Raw genomic sequence first — 14,478 nt, forward strand, 5'->3', positions numbered from 1 at the left:
AATTGAGTTTCTAATACAGTTTATCCCAAATGACTTGGTGCTGTCCAAGACACTTGAATAAATGGAATTTTAGATAGACAAAGTGGGTGAGGTAATATCTTTTACTGGACGAACTTCTGGTGGGGAGAGAGACAAGCTTTCGAGATTACGGAGAACTCTTTTTCAGGTCTGGGAAACTTACTTGAAAGCTTGTCTCTCTCCCCACCAGAAGTTCGTCCAGTAAAAGATATTACCTCACCCACTTTGTCTATCTAAAATTCCATTTATTCAAGTGTCTTGGACAGCACCAAGTCATTTGGGATAAACTGTATTAGAAACTCAATTCTATATACTGTAAACAGGGCCAGATTCTGCCATCCGGTGCACTTCTGTACTCACTTTGATCTCAATGAGAGCTATGAATATGTTCTGAGAGCAGATTCGGTGAACAGCCTTTAGCACAGTGCTTGAGGAAAACTCCTGAAAAACACTCTCTCTTCCTCTCTTTGTCTCCCTCTTCCACTTCTTTTTGTTTTTGCAGGTTCGTTCAGTGGGAAGATTGAAAAGAGAACGTTCCATGAGTGAAAACGCTGTTCGCCAAAATGGTCAATTGGTCAGAAACGATTCCATGTGAGTAGAGATCTGGGATGCAGTGACTTAAGGGCAACTTGATTAGTATTTTGTTCTCTCTCTTTCCTCCTGTTTGCTTTTCCCATTGATGTTTGGTATACTCATTTCAAACACTGAATCCCAGGTAAGTAACACAAGTTTGAACATTATAGAACTGCAATATGTTTCCTGAATAATCAACTCTTTAACCCTGTTTTTTGTGCAGTTGGCTGACTTCATTTACGATACAATCTTCCTGTTCTGTTTGGAGTTTAGGATCTTTTTTCAGTTGTGGTTTTGCTGTTTTTTGCCATGAGCTGCAGATCACAACTTTAGCTCAGCTGCTTTTCCATGTGACTTCTAGTTGTCTGCCTGTAACTTGAAAGAGGTATCCGATCATGATTCTGTGTGCAATACTTTCTCCCAAGTTTCAGGATATTCTTCCAAGAAATTGAGTTTTACATTGTGTGTCAAAGATGTCCCCACCTTTTTGTGTGATCCATTGAATAAGAGCAAAGAAATTGGTGCACCCTCATAATTACATAAGTAATTTTCTCTAACGTCATAAAAATATAATGTATTTGAAATCTATCAATATATCTTCACGTTGAGAAGCGGGCGAGTGGCAGACACCCCTTTTTATTGGGTGTGGGTGGATGTGGAAATGTTGTAATCATATACATCTCATCCCCTTTTGATGAAATTTAATAGAACATTTAAATAGTTAAATGTTGAGTGTACTTCAGTTAAGTTTTTTCACCATGGTATAAAAACACAAGAGGCTGGCTGTTTTTTTAATCATTGTGCCTTGTATTCCTTCTGCTACTGTCTGAAATTGCCACCCCTGTGTTCTAATTGGAATTAGGAATGTGTTTGCTGGATCTAAACAATTGTGACTTGGATAATAAGCCTATATATTATATGAAATATGTGCTAGTTCTCCATTCTATTCAGCTGTAAGGATCACAGTTTCCATGGTATAGTGAATTATTGACAGAAGCTTATTTGAGTAATTTTAGGCTTTTATTCTTGCCATTGGATGGGTCTGATTCACTTTCCTCCACAAACAGGAGAAAAGCCCACACTAAGCAGCTTAAATTCAAGTTACATTAAACCCTTTAATTAAAAAGACAGTCCTGTCAAAACATTTTGCCTTTTAGGATGTTTAATCTCCAGGTTAGATGGAGCCTTTATTGAGACACCAAAGTGGACAATGCACAATGATACTTGGCTGTCAGTCAAACCAGCATGTAAAGTTAGACCAAGAGGACAAGATAAGCAAGAGTTAATGTTCAGAATCCATTGTAAATACAATTTGCATAACTAGTGCAGATGGAGCAAAACCATTTAAAAATATTCTCTAGACTAGAACATAGTGACAGAAGCATAGCCTGGAACACTGTATTTTTAAATCTTATTCCCTATCCACTCTGGCCAGACAAACTGTTTATACCATGCTTAAACTAGTCCTGCTAACATGGTATAATTCCTACATAACTAGGGCATAAGATGATTCTCATGCACTTCTAGGAACTATTTTTAAAACGGGGAAGGGGAGAGTTAAAGATTTTTTTATTCTGCTTTTTAAAGCTTTCTGGGAGCATGTTGTACCTCAAATAGCTATAACACTGTACAGATTATGGCTGAGATTTTTCAAAGGAATTTAAGAGGAATTAAGCACCCATATCCCACTGAAAGTCAATGGGAGTTGAGTGCCTAACTTTTAGGTTCCTTTGCAAACTGCAGCTTGGGCTTTTATCTTTTCCTCCAAAATATCACATAAACAAATGACTTTGCAGAGTCATTGTACACTCAAACCCTACAGTGATAAAAATGTAGAGAGATTTTGTCTTTAAAGTACATTAAATACCTGACTCTTAACAGCTATAGTATTTTGGAATAAAGATGGGCTGATGGGTTGTGTGACATTCCAGTATGTGTGCTGTGAGAGTGACAGAAATAAAAACATTCTTCGAAGAGCCAGCCCAGATTTGAGGGAAGGAGTTGGCACTGCTCCTGATTTTGTATGTGTGGGGGGTCGGAGTGGAGTTGTCATTTATCTCCTTGTTACCCTATTGCATGCAGTGGCTGTCATGAGAATTTGTAGTTGGATGGGAGTTGAACAGTGACAGTAATACTTAGATTCTCAAATGTTTGTAAGGACCAGTTGACGTGGTAATGACTAGACACGTGTTGGTACAATAACTAACTGTTGAGCAGTAATGATGGTTCTCTAAATTACCTTCCATTTATTTAATATGATGCTTATTTAAGAGAATCACAATTATTATTTAAGGTGGCACAGATCAGATACTGTCCCAAGAAATAAGATGTCACGATTCCAGTCACCCTTCTCGACTAAGCACTACACATAAGCTTAACTGTTAATTACAGTACATGAAAGTCAAGAGTATTTTTAATTATGTAGCTCTTTGCACTACTAATCTTATAATTAGAATGTCTGTAATTCAATGCATAATACTTGAAATAGTTCTTAGTATGCTGAGAGCCTGACTTCTACCTGTAATTCTGTTGCAGGATTTCTCAAACTTTACACCTCATTCTTCCTGTAAGGTACTGGGGTAAAGAAATGTTTGGGCTTACATTAGTGGAAACTCTCTTAATTTAAGCAGAGGCAGAAGTTAAGAGGGGAGAATTTCCACTCAGAACATACACCTCTACCCCGATATAACACGAATTTGGATATAACGCGGTAAAGCAGTGCTCCGGGTGGGTGGGGCTGCATGCTCCAGCAGATCGAAGCAAGTTCAATATAATGTGGCTTCAACTATAATGCGGTAAGATTTTTTGGTTCCCGAAGATAGCGTTATATGGGGTAGAGGTGTAGTTGCAAAGCAAAAAACAGAAGAATATGTTCAACGTATGGACATTCCTTGGCCATTTCTGCTTAGCTGTGGAAACAGAGCTTTATGTTGGTTATTACCAGCTGACACTGAATCCAAGGATTGATGACTTTTTATTCTAAAACAAGTGGTCCAGCAAGAATATGTGGCAGAGGAGAGTATTTAATTTTTTCTAGACTCTCTCGTTTTCCCTGGAAGAGGCTGGTTCCTCCTCAGGGAGATTAACCTCATAGTTTGAGAAATGCTGTTCTTCTGGCAACTTGTGGGGGAAGGAGGTGATGGAGTTTACATTTTAGAAATGGAACATGCTTTAACTCTTAATACATCTTAATTAATCTGTGTTAAAGCTATTTAATCACCCTGATTATCTAAATCTATTTACTGGAAATTTGCTCCTTTAGAAGCATGAGGCAGATCCAAGTCTGAATAATAAGTAAGACACCTCTACGTCTTCCACAGTTGTCTAACTGGCCTTCCTGCAAACATTGTTCAACCATAAACCTTAAATATTTTACAGTGTTGCTGAGCTCTACTAGTTTATTATTTCAATAATTTCCCAGTTGGTTCAGTTTCATCCCAAATGCACATCCTTCATTTACATGTTTAAGCAGTCTATAGTTACAAACCTGCTAAAATGCTTCCTGAAAATGTCTTTTGTGAAATCTCTGCAGCAAAATAATATTAAATCCCAAGAATGTTTAATTACAAAAATAGAAAAGACAAAAGAAAGGCAGAAAAAGCTTTTGTAGATAGTACAATAGTTAGAGTAACTAATGACAAGTGTGAGACACTGAAATGTAGGAGCACCTTGTATGTAATTCCCTTGGGAGAGCTGTACATGAAATGTTTACTCCATATACCACTTCTCCATACTATCTGCTTGACTTTGTGTATAGAATACTTTAGGGTACATCTACACTGGAATAAAAGACCCACAGCACAGAGTCCCAAAGTCTAAGCTCCAGCCCGTGCCCGAATGTCTACACAGCAATTTTTAGCCTTGTAGCCTGAGCAATGCGAGCCCAAGTCAGCTGACCCAGGCTAGCCACAAGCGTTCAATTGCTGTGTAGAAGTACCTTCAGAGACTTAACAAATGAATCAACTATAGCTGTATGCCCTTGAATCCCGAGGGAAGGGGAATTAACAGAAGGGGAATTAACTCAATTCAGTTTTCCTTAACTACTTCTGTTTTCACATACAATTCATTTTCTGCTCCTGAAACTTCAAGCTGTGTCTGCGTAATAATCTCCAAGCTTGGTCAGAACCAAAACAGAAGGGTTTCTCTTACACTGATTATCTAGTTTAGAGGGATATATAAGTTAACAAATTGCCTTTGTGGAGAAAAGTTTCTTAATAAGAATTGTGTCTTTCTGCCTGTGTAGTTTGGTTCCTATCCAAAAGCAAATAAATCTTACGATTTGAATAATCTCTGAGACTGTCCTTGCAAGCAGCCTATAAAACAATCCTTTCTTGTAGCCAGTTTGGGGCTCGCTGAACTGGATGTAGTACAGTGGACTAGCGATTAGATCAAGGACTAAGAGTCATGTAGCTCTGGATTATATTCTCAGCTCGGACTTTAGCTTGCTCTGTGATATTGTGGAAGTCACTTAATCTCTCTGGTCCTCAGTTTTCCTCCATTAAATTGAGTGATAATATTTACCCACTTTGTAAAGCCAATTGACGTTCTCAGAGACAATTCAGAATAATTTGATGGTATACAAATTCAAGCAGCTAGTTCTTGTTGTGAGACCTTCAATTTATTCAGTACAGCTGTTAATGCAAAATGTCTACTAGAAGTACAATATATGTTTCTATTCAGTGGTTCCCTCGAAATCTTTACAAAACCTTTTGTATATAGCTAACATTACTGTGGTATTTAGTATTTATAGACCGGGGCAGGAGGTGGGGGAGAGGGAGTGTGAAGAGGGGAGCATTCTGTAGTTTGTCCAACCTCTATATTTGTTATCATAAGAACATAAGAATTGCCCTACTGGGTCAGACCAAAGGTCCATCTAGCCCAGTATCCTGTCTTCCGACAGTGGCCACTGCCAGGTGCCCCAGAGGGAATGAACAGATAATCAAGTGATCCTTCCCCTGTCGCTCATTCCCAGATTCTGGCAAACAGAGGCTAGGGACACCATTCCTACCCATCCTGGCTAATAGCCATTGATGGATCTATCCTCCATGAATTTATCTAGTTCTTTTTTGAACCCTGGCCTTCACAACATCCTCTGGCTAGAAGTTCCATAAGTTGACTGTGTGTTGTGTGAAGAAATGCTTCCTTTTATTTGTTTTAAACCTGCTGCCTATTAATTTCATTTGGTGATCCCTAGTTCTTGTGTTATGAGAAGTAGTAAACAACACTTCCTTATCTACTTTCTCTACACCAGTCATGATTTTATAGACCTCAATCATATCTCCCCTTAGCCATCTCTTTTCCAAGCTGAAAAGTCCCAGTCTTATTAATCTTTCCTCATAAAGATTAATCATTTTTGTTGCCCTTTTCTGAACCTTTTCCAGTTCCAGTATATCTTTTTTCAAGATGTGGGCATACCATGGATTTATATAGAGGCAACATGATATTTTCTGTCCTATTATCTATCCCTTTCTTAATTATTCCCAGCATTCTGTTTGCTTTTTTGACTGCTGCTGCACATTGGGTGGATGTTTTCAGAGAACTATCCACAATGACTCCAAGATCTCTTTCTTGAGTGGTAACAGCTAATTTAGACCCCCTCATTTTATATGTAGAGTTGGGATTATGCTTTCCAATGTGCATTACTTTGCATTTATTAACATTAAATATAATCTGCCATTTTGTTGCCCAGTCACCCAGTTTTCAGAGATCCTTTTGTAGCTCTTTGCAGTCTGCCTGGGTCTTAACTATCTTTAGTAATTGTGTATCATCTGCAAATTTTGCCACATCACTGTTTACCCCTTTTTCCAGATAATTTATGAATATGTTGAATAGGAGTGGTCCCAGAACAGACCCCTGGGGGACACCACAATTCACCTCTCTCCATTCTGAAAACTGACCATTTATACCTACCCTTTTTTCCCTATCTTTTAACCAGTTACCAGTCCATGAGAGGTCCTTCCCTCTTATCCCATGTCTGTGTACTTTGCTTAAGAGCCTTTGGTAAGGGACCTTGTCAAAGGCTTTCTGAAAATCTAAGAACACTATATCCACTGGATCCCCTTGGTCCACGTGCTTGTTGACCCCCTCAAAGAATTCTAGTAGATTGGTGAAGCATAATTTCCCTTTACTAAAACCATGTTGACTCTTCCTCAACAAATTATGTTCATCTATATGTCTGACAATATTGTTCTTTATTATAGTTTCAACCAGTTTGCCCAGTACTGAAGTCAGGTTTACAGACCTGCAATTGCTGGGATCACCTCTGGAGCCCTTTTTAAAAATTGGCATCACATTAGCTATCCTCCAATCATCTAGTACAGAAGCTGATTTAAATGATAGGTTACAGACTACAGTTAGTAGTTCTGAAATTTCACATTTGAGTTCCTTCAGATCTCTTGGGTGAATACCAATAGCTTCTGCAGCTAACTCAATCATCTTCCCCTTCATTTTCCTGTTTGTTCATAATCTGGAAAAGAAAAACAAGCTTTCTTGCTTTTTCAGGTCCCAAATGATTTCTCAATTTGGAATGAATTAGTCCAACGGAAGAAAATATTCTTTCTACACCGGCAGAAGCAGCTACTTCTGTTAAAAGTGAGATTATCACTACAACAGTGTCTGAATCCAAGTGCTTAAGTGACTTCCACCAGTTCACTGGTGTGACTTTCTTTAAAACATCAGCAGCAAGCATATATTTCTTGAATGGTTCTTATTCCCAAATTGGGTGTCTTTTATGGCCTGGTGCCATTATAGGTTTTCCTTGCTAGTGAGAGAATGGTATGGTAGATCTCAAATCAATGAAGGCTACACTCAGAAAGATCTTAAGACTTCTGGAATATGCTGCTCAAACAGTTTCATTTTTGTTTCTACTGCATGTCCCGCCCTTCTCACATTTATCTCAAGACGACTTCTCCTTCCCAGATCTGTTCTGCCTCCAACAATCTTCTATTCATTTAACTTTTTGAAAATTTGCACTTCTAGAGATTGATAAGGGATTGACTGTGTACAGAAATTTGCAGAGGGACAATAGGGTTGAAGTCTGTTATTTCTCACCTCTCTATTTATTTATTTTAAAAACATTTTTGCTGTTAACAAGCATGTTATCTCTGGAGACACAAATCCACAGTTTGAGAACGGCAAAACTAAGCATCTCTGATGGTGTGTTCTAGACTGAGCACTGAGTCCCACTGGGTAGATAGAAAGATTAACCTAAATAATCTATACAGAAGCCCCTGGAACTCCATAAGATTGGGTCCCTAATCCATGAACTATTGGAACTCGTTTACAAAACTTTTCTTAAACATTACATGAATATATTGTCTCATACTATAAAATTAGACTTTATAATCCCTATTCCATGATGAGATATCTTTGAGCTATAATGTATCTTAATTAAAACAATCTTTAGATAGGTTTTTTTCTTCAAAAAGCATTTTATCAAAAAAACCTGATTTAAATTAAAAAAAAATCTGTTTTATTTGATTTTTTTTTTTTAAAAATCATTGATTTTTATCCACCCTGGATATTTATAATATGTAATCACAGTGCAAAATTAATCCTAAATATGGAAAAAAGGAACGTGCAGGTGATTTTTTTTTTTCAAGTAAGAACACAGCCAAAACCATAAAATGGCAAAATAAATGTTTGCTATAGTCTTTGTTTCTATTTCTGTAAATTCTTGCCTAAGTGCTACATCTCTAATGTCTTGTGAAAATATCTCCCAATAAACACCATGTTGGCCATTGTCAGTCAAGGACCAAGGTAATTCATGATTTCAGGACAAAACTTCAGTTGCGAACTAAGCTTATTGCATCTGTCGAGATACTATGCAGTAAAAGTTATTACTCATCTCATCTCTCCTTATGTCTTCATCTTTGGATTGGAAGTCAGAAATCTAACTTTTGCATTCCTGTTGATCCTCAAGCTGGCTGTGCCACTGCTGTGAATGGACTGATGGCCAGTGTGATGCTGACCCTCCTTTTCAGTACAGTTGTTTTTTGTACCACCCATTGTTTTAATCTCAGCATCAGCTGAACACACCTTCCACAATCCAAGAATAACTAGACAATGAAAATCTCTGATCCAGCAAAGGAGGGATTCAAGTATACTCATTTCCACCGTTAAAGCTTTACTTAAATAACAGTTTCTTGAGAACACAGGCAAAAGCTCAGGAAGATTGGAACTTAAACTCAGAATATTGTAGCAGTAAAGCAGGAATGATAGACAAAGATCAAAGGAACATCCAGTGTTGGTCACGAGCAATCGTCTTGAATTACAAACCATCCCAGAATTCTAAAGAGTACAGTGAATCAGACTCTTTCAAATATAATTACAGTAACTCCTCGTTTAATGTTGTAGTTATGTTCCTGAAAAATGTGACTTTAAGCGAAACGATGTTAAGCAAATCCAATTTCCCCATACAAATTAATGTAAATAGGGGGGGTTAGGTTTCAGGGACGTTTTTTTTCACCAGACAAAAAAACTATATATTATATAGGCCTACACACAGTATATGTTTTAAACGAACAATTGAATACTGTTCACAGCTATGATGATTGTGAAGCGTGGTTGAGGTGGTGAAGTTAGAGGGTGGAAGAGAGAGGGATATTTCCCAGGGAATGCCTTGCTGCTAAATGATGAACTAGCACTCAGCTGAGCCCTGAAGGGTTAACACATTGCTGTTAATGTAGCCTCTCACCCAAGGCAGCACGAACACGAGGGAGGGGAGACAGACACACACCTTGTGTGTGGGAGAGAGAGATGCACACTGCCCCTTTAAGTAAGCTGACCCACTCTTAAGTGCATTGTCTTTTTACGTGGATCAGGAAATTGAGACAGCAGCTGCTGCCCCAAGCTCTCTCTGTCTCTCTCCAGCCGTGTCCCCTCCCTGCTCTATATGGAGAAGGGGTAAGCGGGGGGGAGGGGGCAGGGGGACACCTGGACATTAGCCCCCCCCCTTCCGTCCCCCCTTGCACAGCAAGCAGGGGTCTCTGGGAGCAGCTCCAAGGCAGAGGGCGGGAGCAGCTCCAAGGCAGAGGGCAAGAGCAGCACANGGAGCAGCTCCAAGGCAGAGGGCGGGAGCAGCTCCAAGGCAGAGGGCAAGAGCAGCACATGGCAGTGTGGGGAGGGACAGCTAAACTGTCGATTGATAGCCTGCTGGGCGGCTGCAGCACAGGGAATTTAGGGGTGTGGGGAGTTGATGGGGCTGCCGGTCCACCCTGGTTCCAAGCCCCCACCAGCTAACTGCAACAGGCCGCTCTTCCTGCAAGCAGTAGACAAAGCAGGCGGCTGCCAAACAACGTTAGAAGGGAGCATTGCACAACTTAAAATGAGCATGTTCCCTAACTGATCAGCAATGAAACAACGTTAACCAGGATGACTTTAAGTGAGGAGTTACTGTACTAAATTATCAATTTAGCAAGAATGAATTCAGGCTAAACAAGCATGTCATTATTAATTAAAATTTGTTTTTATTTTCCTAAAAATAAATATCCTGGTGTAAAGGCTTATGTGGCTAATGGCAAATTAATAAGAGGAATACATATACAACACAAAGATGTTTGATCAGAATTTAATAGTGTCCAGCAGAAATGTTTGCAAAATAAATCATGTACAAAAAATCCCCTGTAATGGTTACATTTTAAACGCAGTTCACTTTTCTTTGATAGAATGGTCAGAATTTCAGTTCATACACTTCGTCATCTTTGGTAGATGAATTTTGTAGTTTTATTCTAACTTCTTACAGTTAAACCTTGGTTCTTTAACCATCACACAATCAAATCAAAATACTATCATAATCTCACTCTTTCATTGTTAAACGTGAGAGACTTTTTTTGCTTCAAGAGATGGACTTATGCCAGGTTGTCATGGTTGCATTAATACATAATTATCTTGAAGTAATACTTCAAAAGAGATTATGGGTGGGATTTTCAAAAATGTCAGATGTTGGCCTAACTCTGCTCCCATTGATGTCAGTGAATACTGAGGACTTCTGAAAAAAAACACCCTCTATATCTCTACCAAAATCACAGCCTTGTGTAATGTAAATTGTATTTGGTTCCTAAGATTATTAACAAATGTAATTGTGAATCCATCTACTACTCTTTTGTTTTTTGACAGTGTTTACCTGGTATTGGTGGGCAAAGGGTAAGATCAAATGGAATCCACTTAAACTTTGGAACTGGGGCTGGCTGAAGAAGTTATTTATTTAAAATCTGACAACAGTGTTTTTCTCTTCATTTGCTATGCTTGTACAAACAGTGTGACACCATCACTACAACAGGCTCGTGTCTGTCGTCCTCATATGTTACCTGAAGATGGATCTAATATTTACTCTGCTCGTGGCATTTTGTCGCTTATCCAGTCTTCTACTCGTAGGGCTTACCAGCAGGTCTTGGATGTGCTGGATGAAAATCGCAGGTGATTGGCCATCAGTGATTCTGCCAGCTCTTACTGCCTTTTTTTTTTTTCCCCCCCGTTTTATCCTTTTTAGTGGAGTGTGGTATCTGTTTACTAATTAATATGGGATGATATTACTTTGCTTTGCTTTCTTTTGCTTTCATTGTTTATAAATAACTTTATTGTCCAAAATTCACATTTCAAAAGGCTCCATTACCTAGTACCTTACTTCAGTCAAATATAGCATTTAAAGAGTGTGTGTTTGGTTTCTGTTTCCCTTCATGTAAAAATCAAAATAGGAAAGGCTAATCAGGTGATTGAAAGGCTTGGTTTATGTGCTGTTTGCAAATTGTTAATTTGTTAGATGTTTTCTGTAGCTTTTGGCAATCCAAATGATGATGGATCACAAGTCTGCAGGCTTCTTATAACATCCTTGACTTTTCTGTTGCTCACTGTTGGAACAAATCAATAAGATTGGGTTGACGTTGTCATGATTCAGTGGAACTAATATGAAGGAGCAAGTTGGAAACTTACCTAAGATAATTCACATCCAATATTTTTCCAAACAATATTTTTGGAAAAAATGTTAGGAGACCTTTAACCTGTGCCAGTTGTTATTCCAAATAGTAGATAAGTTAATTATGTAACCGATGACTGTCATTTTGTCTACATGTTGTGCTCAGGCGATAGGTATTAACTGCATTGCTATTGAAATACTTTCTGGATGGTATTCTGAGAACTATTTGTTCAGTACTGCCATTCTTTGGTGACCATCTTATTGCGAAGTATACTATTGTAATATGTTTTACACTTTTATGGATAAGCTGGTTTATAAAGGGTAGTTATTTGGCCAGAATTAGCCCATTTGTGCCACTTATTGTACGCTGAATTGATCCTTTATCCTTCATTTGTTAGTACTGTAAGATTTACGCATCCAATAATATAACATCACTTATAAAGACTAATAATGGTGACGTTAATTTATCAAACCTCATCTGTTAATTTAATGGGCTGCATTAGAGAGGTACACATAACTTGCTTCCAGTTCCTGCGGAGTTGACCCAAAAGCCTTTGAAGTAATTACTGGGGAATTCTTGGAATAGCATTTTAGCACTGGAATTGTCTGCATCAGGGAATTCTTAAAGATTCTGCCCCCTCACCCTCTCGATTTTAGCATCCCAATGAAATGTTTCTATAATATTCCCTGGTGTAGAAAAGGCTTAAGTTAAGCTTAGAGACTAACAAATTTGTTAGTCTCTAAGGTGCCACAAGTACTCCTGTTCTTTTTGCGGATACAGACTAACACGGCTGCTACTCTGAAACCTTAAGTTAAGCTGTTTCTTTCCCATTCATTTTGGTAAGGGATCGTATCGTGACTGTCAAGCCAATCTTATTGTGTGTGGTCAGTGTTCAAACTGACCCCTCCTATAGCTAATAGAGTTGTCAACATGTTCACACAGAACTATCTATCTATCTCAAGGTCACGTAATTGTGAAGCACTCCAGACTTGTTGGTCTTATGCTCAAAGACATATTTTCAAAGAGGCCTAAGAGAGTTAATTAGATACCCAGTTCCTATTGAATTCCACTGAGTTGGGCACCTAATGACTCCCTTAGGGTCTTTTTAAAACCGCACCCATAATGTTTACCAAGATTTTGATCCTTGTCCAATAGTTTGGTGGATAGTAATGACTTAACATTTTCATATCCATATCAATAAAAGGTTAAACATAACTGTAGTATGTTTTAGTTTTGCAAAATTGCCCATCCCAAGGAAGGCAGAGTTAACTGTCCAAGCTTATGAAAAAAAAAAATTAAAGATTTATAGCATGTAGAAGACTCATTAAAAATATATGGTGAAATACTGTCCCCATTGAGATTAAGGAGAGGTTTGCCTTTTACTTCAATGGGGCAGGATTTCACCCATATTCTCTTGGATTTATGGAAAAAATAGAACCTTCAAATATTGTTTGCCTGTCTCATAATTATCTGATGAGCTTCCCTGAAAATTTCAGAGAACAGCCTTACTGTTTCTGGATTTTATTTTGATTTTGATGTATTTCTTTATGGAAATTCCTAAAGGAAACTGCAAACTATTACTATCCATCTACAATTTTGGCAGGGTTCAAATATAAAACTATTGATGGACTAAAGGGATGGTCTTTTTTTTTTTTCTTTCTTTCTTGAGTAAACATATTTTCAGATGTTTAGATCTTCCAGACTATTCTGTGACTAAAGAGGGAATGTGAAATTTGGATAATCCACATGCATGGTTACAAAATAGATATATATTTTAAATGTTTCAAACTGTTTTTCTTTGCTCTATGTAGCATAGTGTTCCCTATGTATTTCAAGGCATATCTGTTCTTATTTTAATATTAATTATATACTTTTGTAATTTGGTGTCACTGAAAGAGATCTTTTTAAATGAACAAGTTTTGATTGTTCTATTTACTGGAAATACTCTTTGGTTTGGTTTTGGCTTGCTTTTCTGTTTCAAAATATTGCCAGTTGATGTCCCAGTCTAGTAAAATTGCTGATGGTTGTTTTATACTATTGTAGATAAGGAATTATTCTTAGAATTTTATCAGTATTACTAACCTATTAGACTATTTAAATTGAAAATAGAATTTAATTCTCACTATTTATACTGTCTGTTTACTCTTGCATTTTATTCAGCTTGGACAATGAAAATAGGTCAGTTTCATTTTCTTTATAACAAGTCTTCACTTTCTGGTTCCCCTGCGGTAATGTCTGTTTTGTGTTTCCAAAGCTACAGGGGAGTGTTTAAATTTTCAGTGCAACCAGATTTTTTAAATTAAGTTTTGAGAAACCTTTTTTTATTTTTGGTACAACTTAAGCTTGGGACCTAAAACTAGTGTCCCTTTTAGGTTGACCCGCATTTATAATAACACCCCCTAAAATGTTGGTAGCAATTCCATAGTTAAATTAGAGCTGAGATTTGCATTTGCATCAGAATTAAAATAACTCTTTCCAACTCTAATAATTTTAATTTTCACTTTACATTTGGACCAATAACTTTTCAGAGGGAAATGGAATGTTCTATATAATTTTTAATGTAAAATATTTACTAACATTTTTCAGAGGAGACATTTTAAAAATGCTCCTTCTTTGAAGTTCTACTCTGTTTTCCACACGCTTCTTTTGAATCCTTTAGAGTCTAGCTAAATAACCACTGTCCCCCACAGATGACAAATGTAACATGCTCACTCAGCATCTCAGAACAGGCCGCTTTTGAAATGTTTGAATTAAACAAACAATTGCTCACCTTATTTGGCATAACTGTTTTTAGCGAAGCTAAGATTAGCTGACAGAACCATTCAGATACGGGATTTGAGATGAGATCATAGAGGGGAGAGTAAAGGGGGTTCTGTGGGGCATGACGAGTTGAGAAGGGCTTTGTGAATTTGGCAGTGTTTGGGGAAACCTGAGATTGATAGGAAGAGGTTTTATGGAGGTTGGGGGGTGGTAT

At 37.7% G+C, this 14,478-nt stretch overlaps 1 protein-coding gene across 7 annotated transcripts in view; it reads left to right on the top strand.

Moving 5' to 3' along the window:
• Positions 1–14,478, top strand: part of MFF (mitochondrial fission factor) — a 37,962-nt gene that overhangs the window by 11,477 nt on the left and 12,007 nt on the right. For 3 of the 7 annotated variants that reach the window (XM_034780803.1, XM_034780802.1, XM_034780805.1), the window contains 3 exons: positions 521–609; positions 10,849–11,007; positions 13,665–13,682. In XM_034780803.1, the coding sequence (XP_034636694.1) occupies positions 521–609; positions 10,849–11,007; positions 13,665–13,682 (266 nt within the window). The remainder of the gene's footprint in view (positions 1–520; positions 610–10,848; positions 11,008–13,664; positions 13,683–14,478) is intronic. The other 4 variants (XM_034780804.1, XM_034780806.1, XM_034780807.1 and 1 more) reach the window with 2 other exon arrangements.

This window comes from Trachemys scripta, chromosome 9 (genome assembly GCF_013100865.1).
Source record: "Trachemys scripta elegans isolate TJP31775 chromosome 9, CAS_Tse_1.0, whole genome shotgun sequence".
Taxonomy (NCBI): domain Eukaryota; kingdom Metazoa; phylum Chordata; order Testudines; family Emydidae; genus Trachemys; species Trachemys scripta.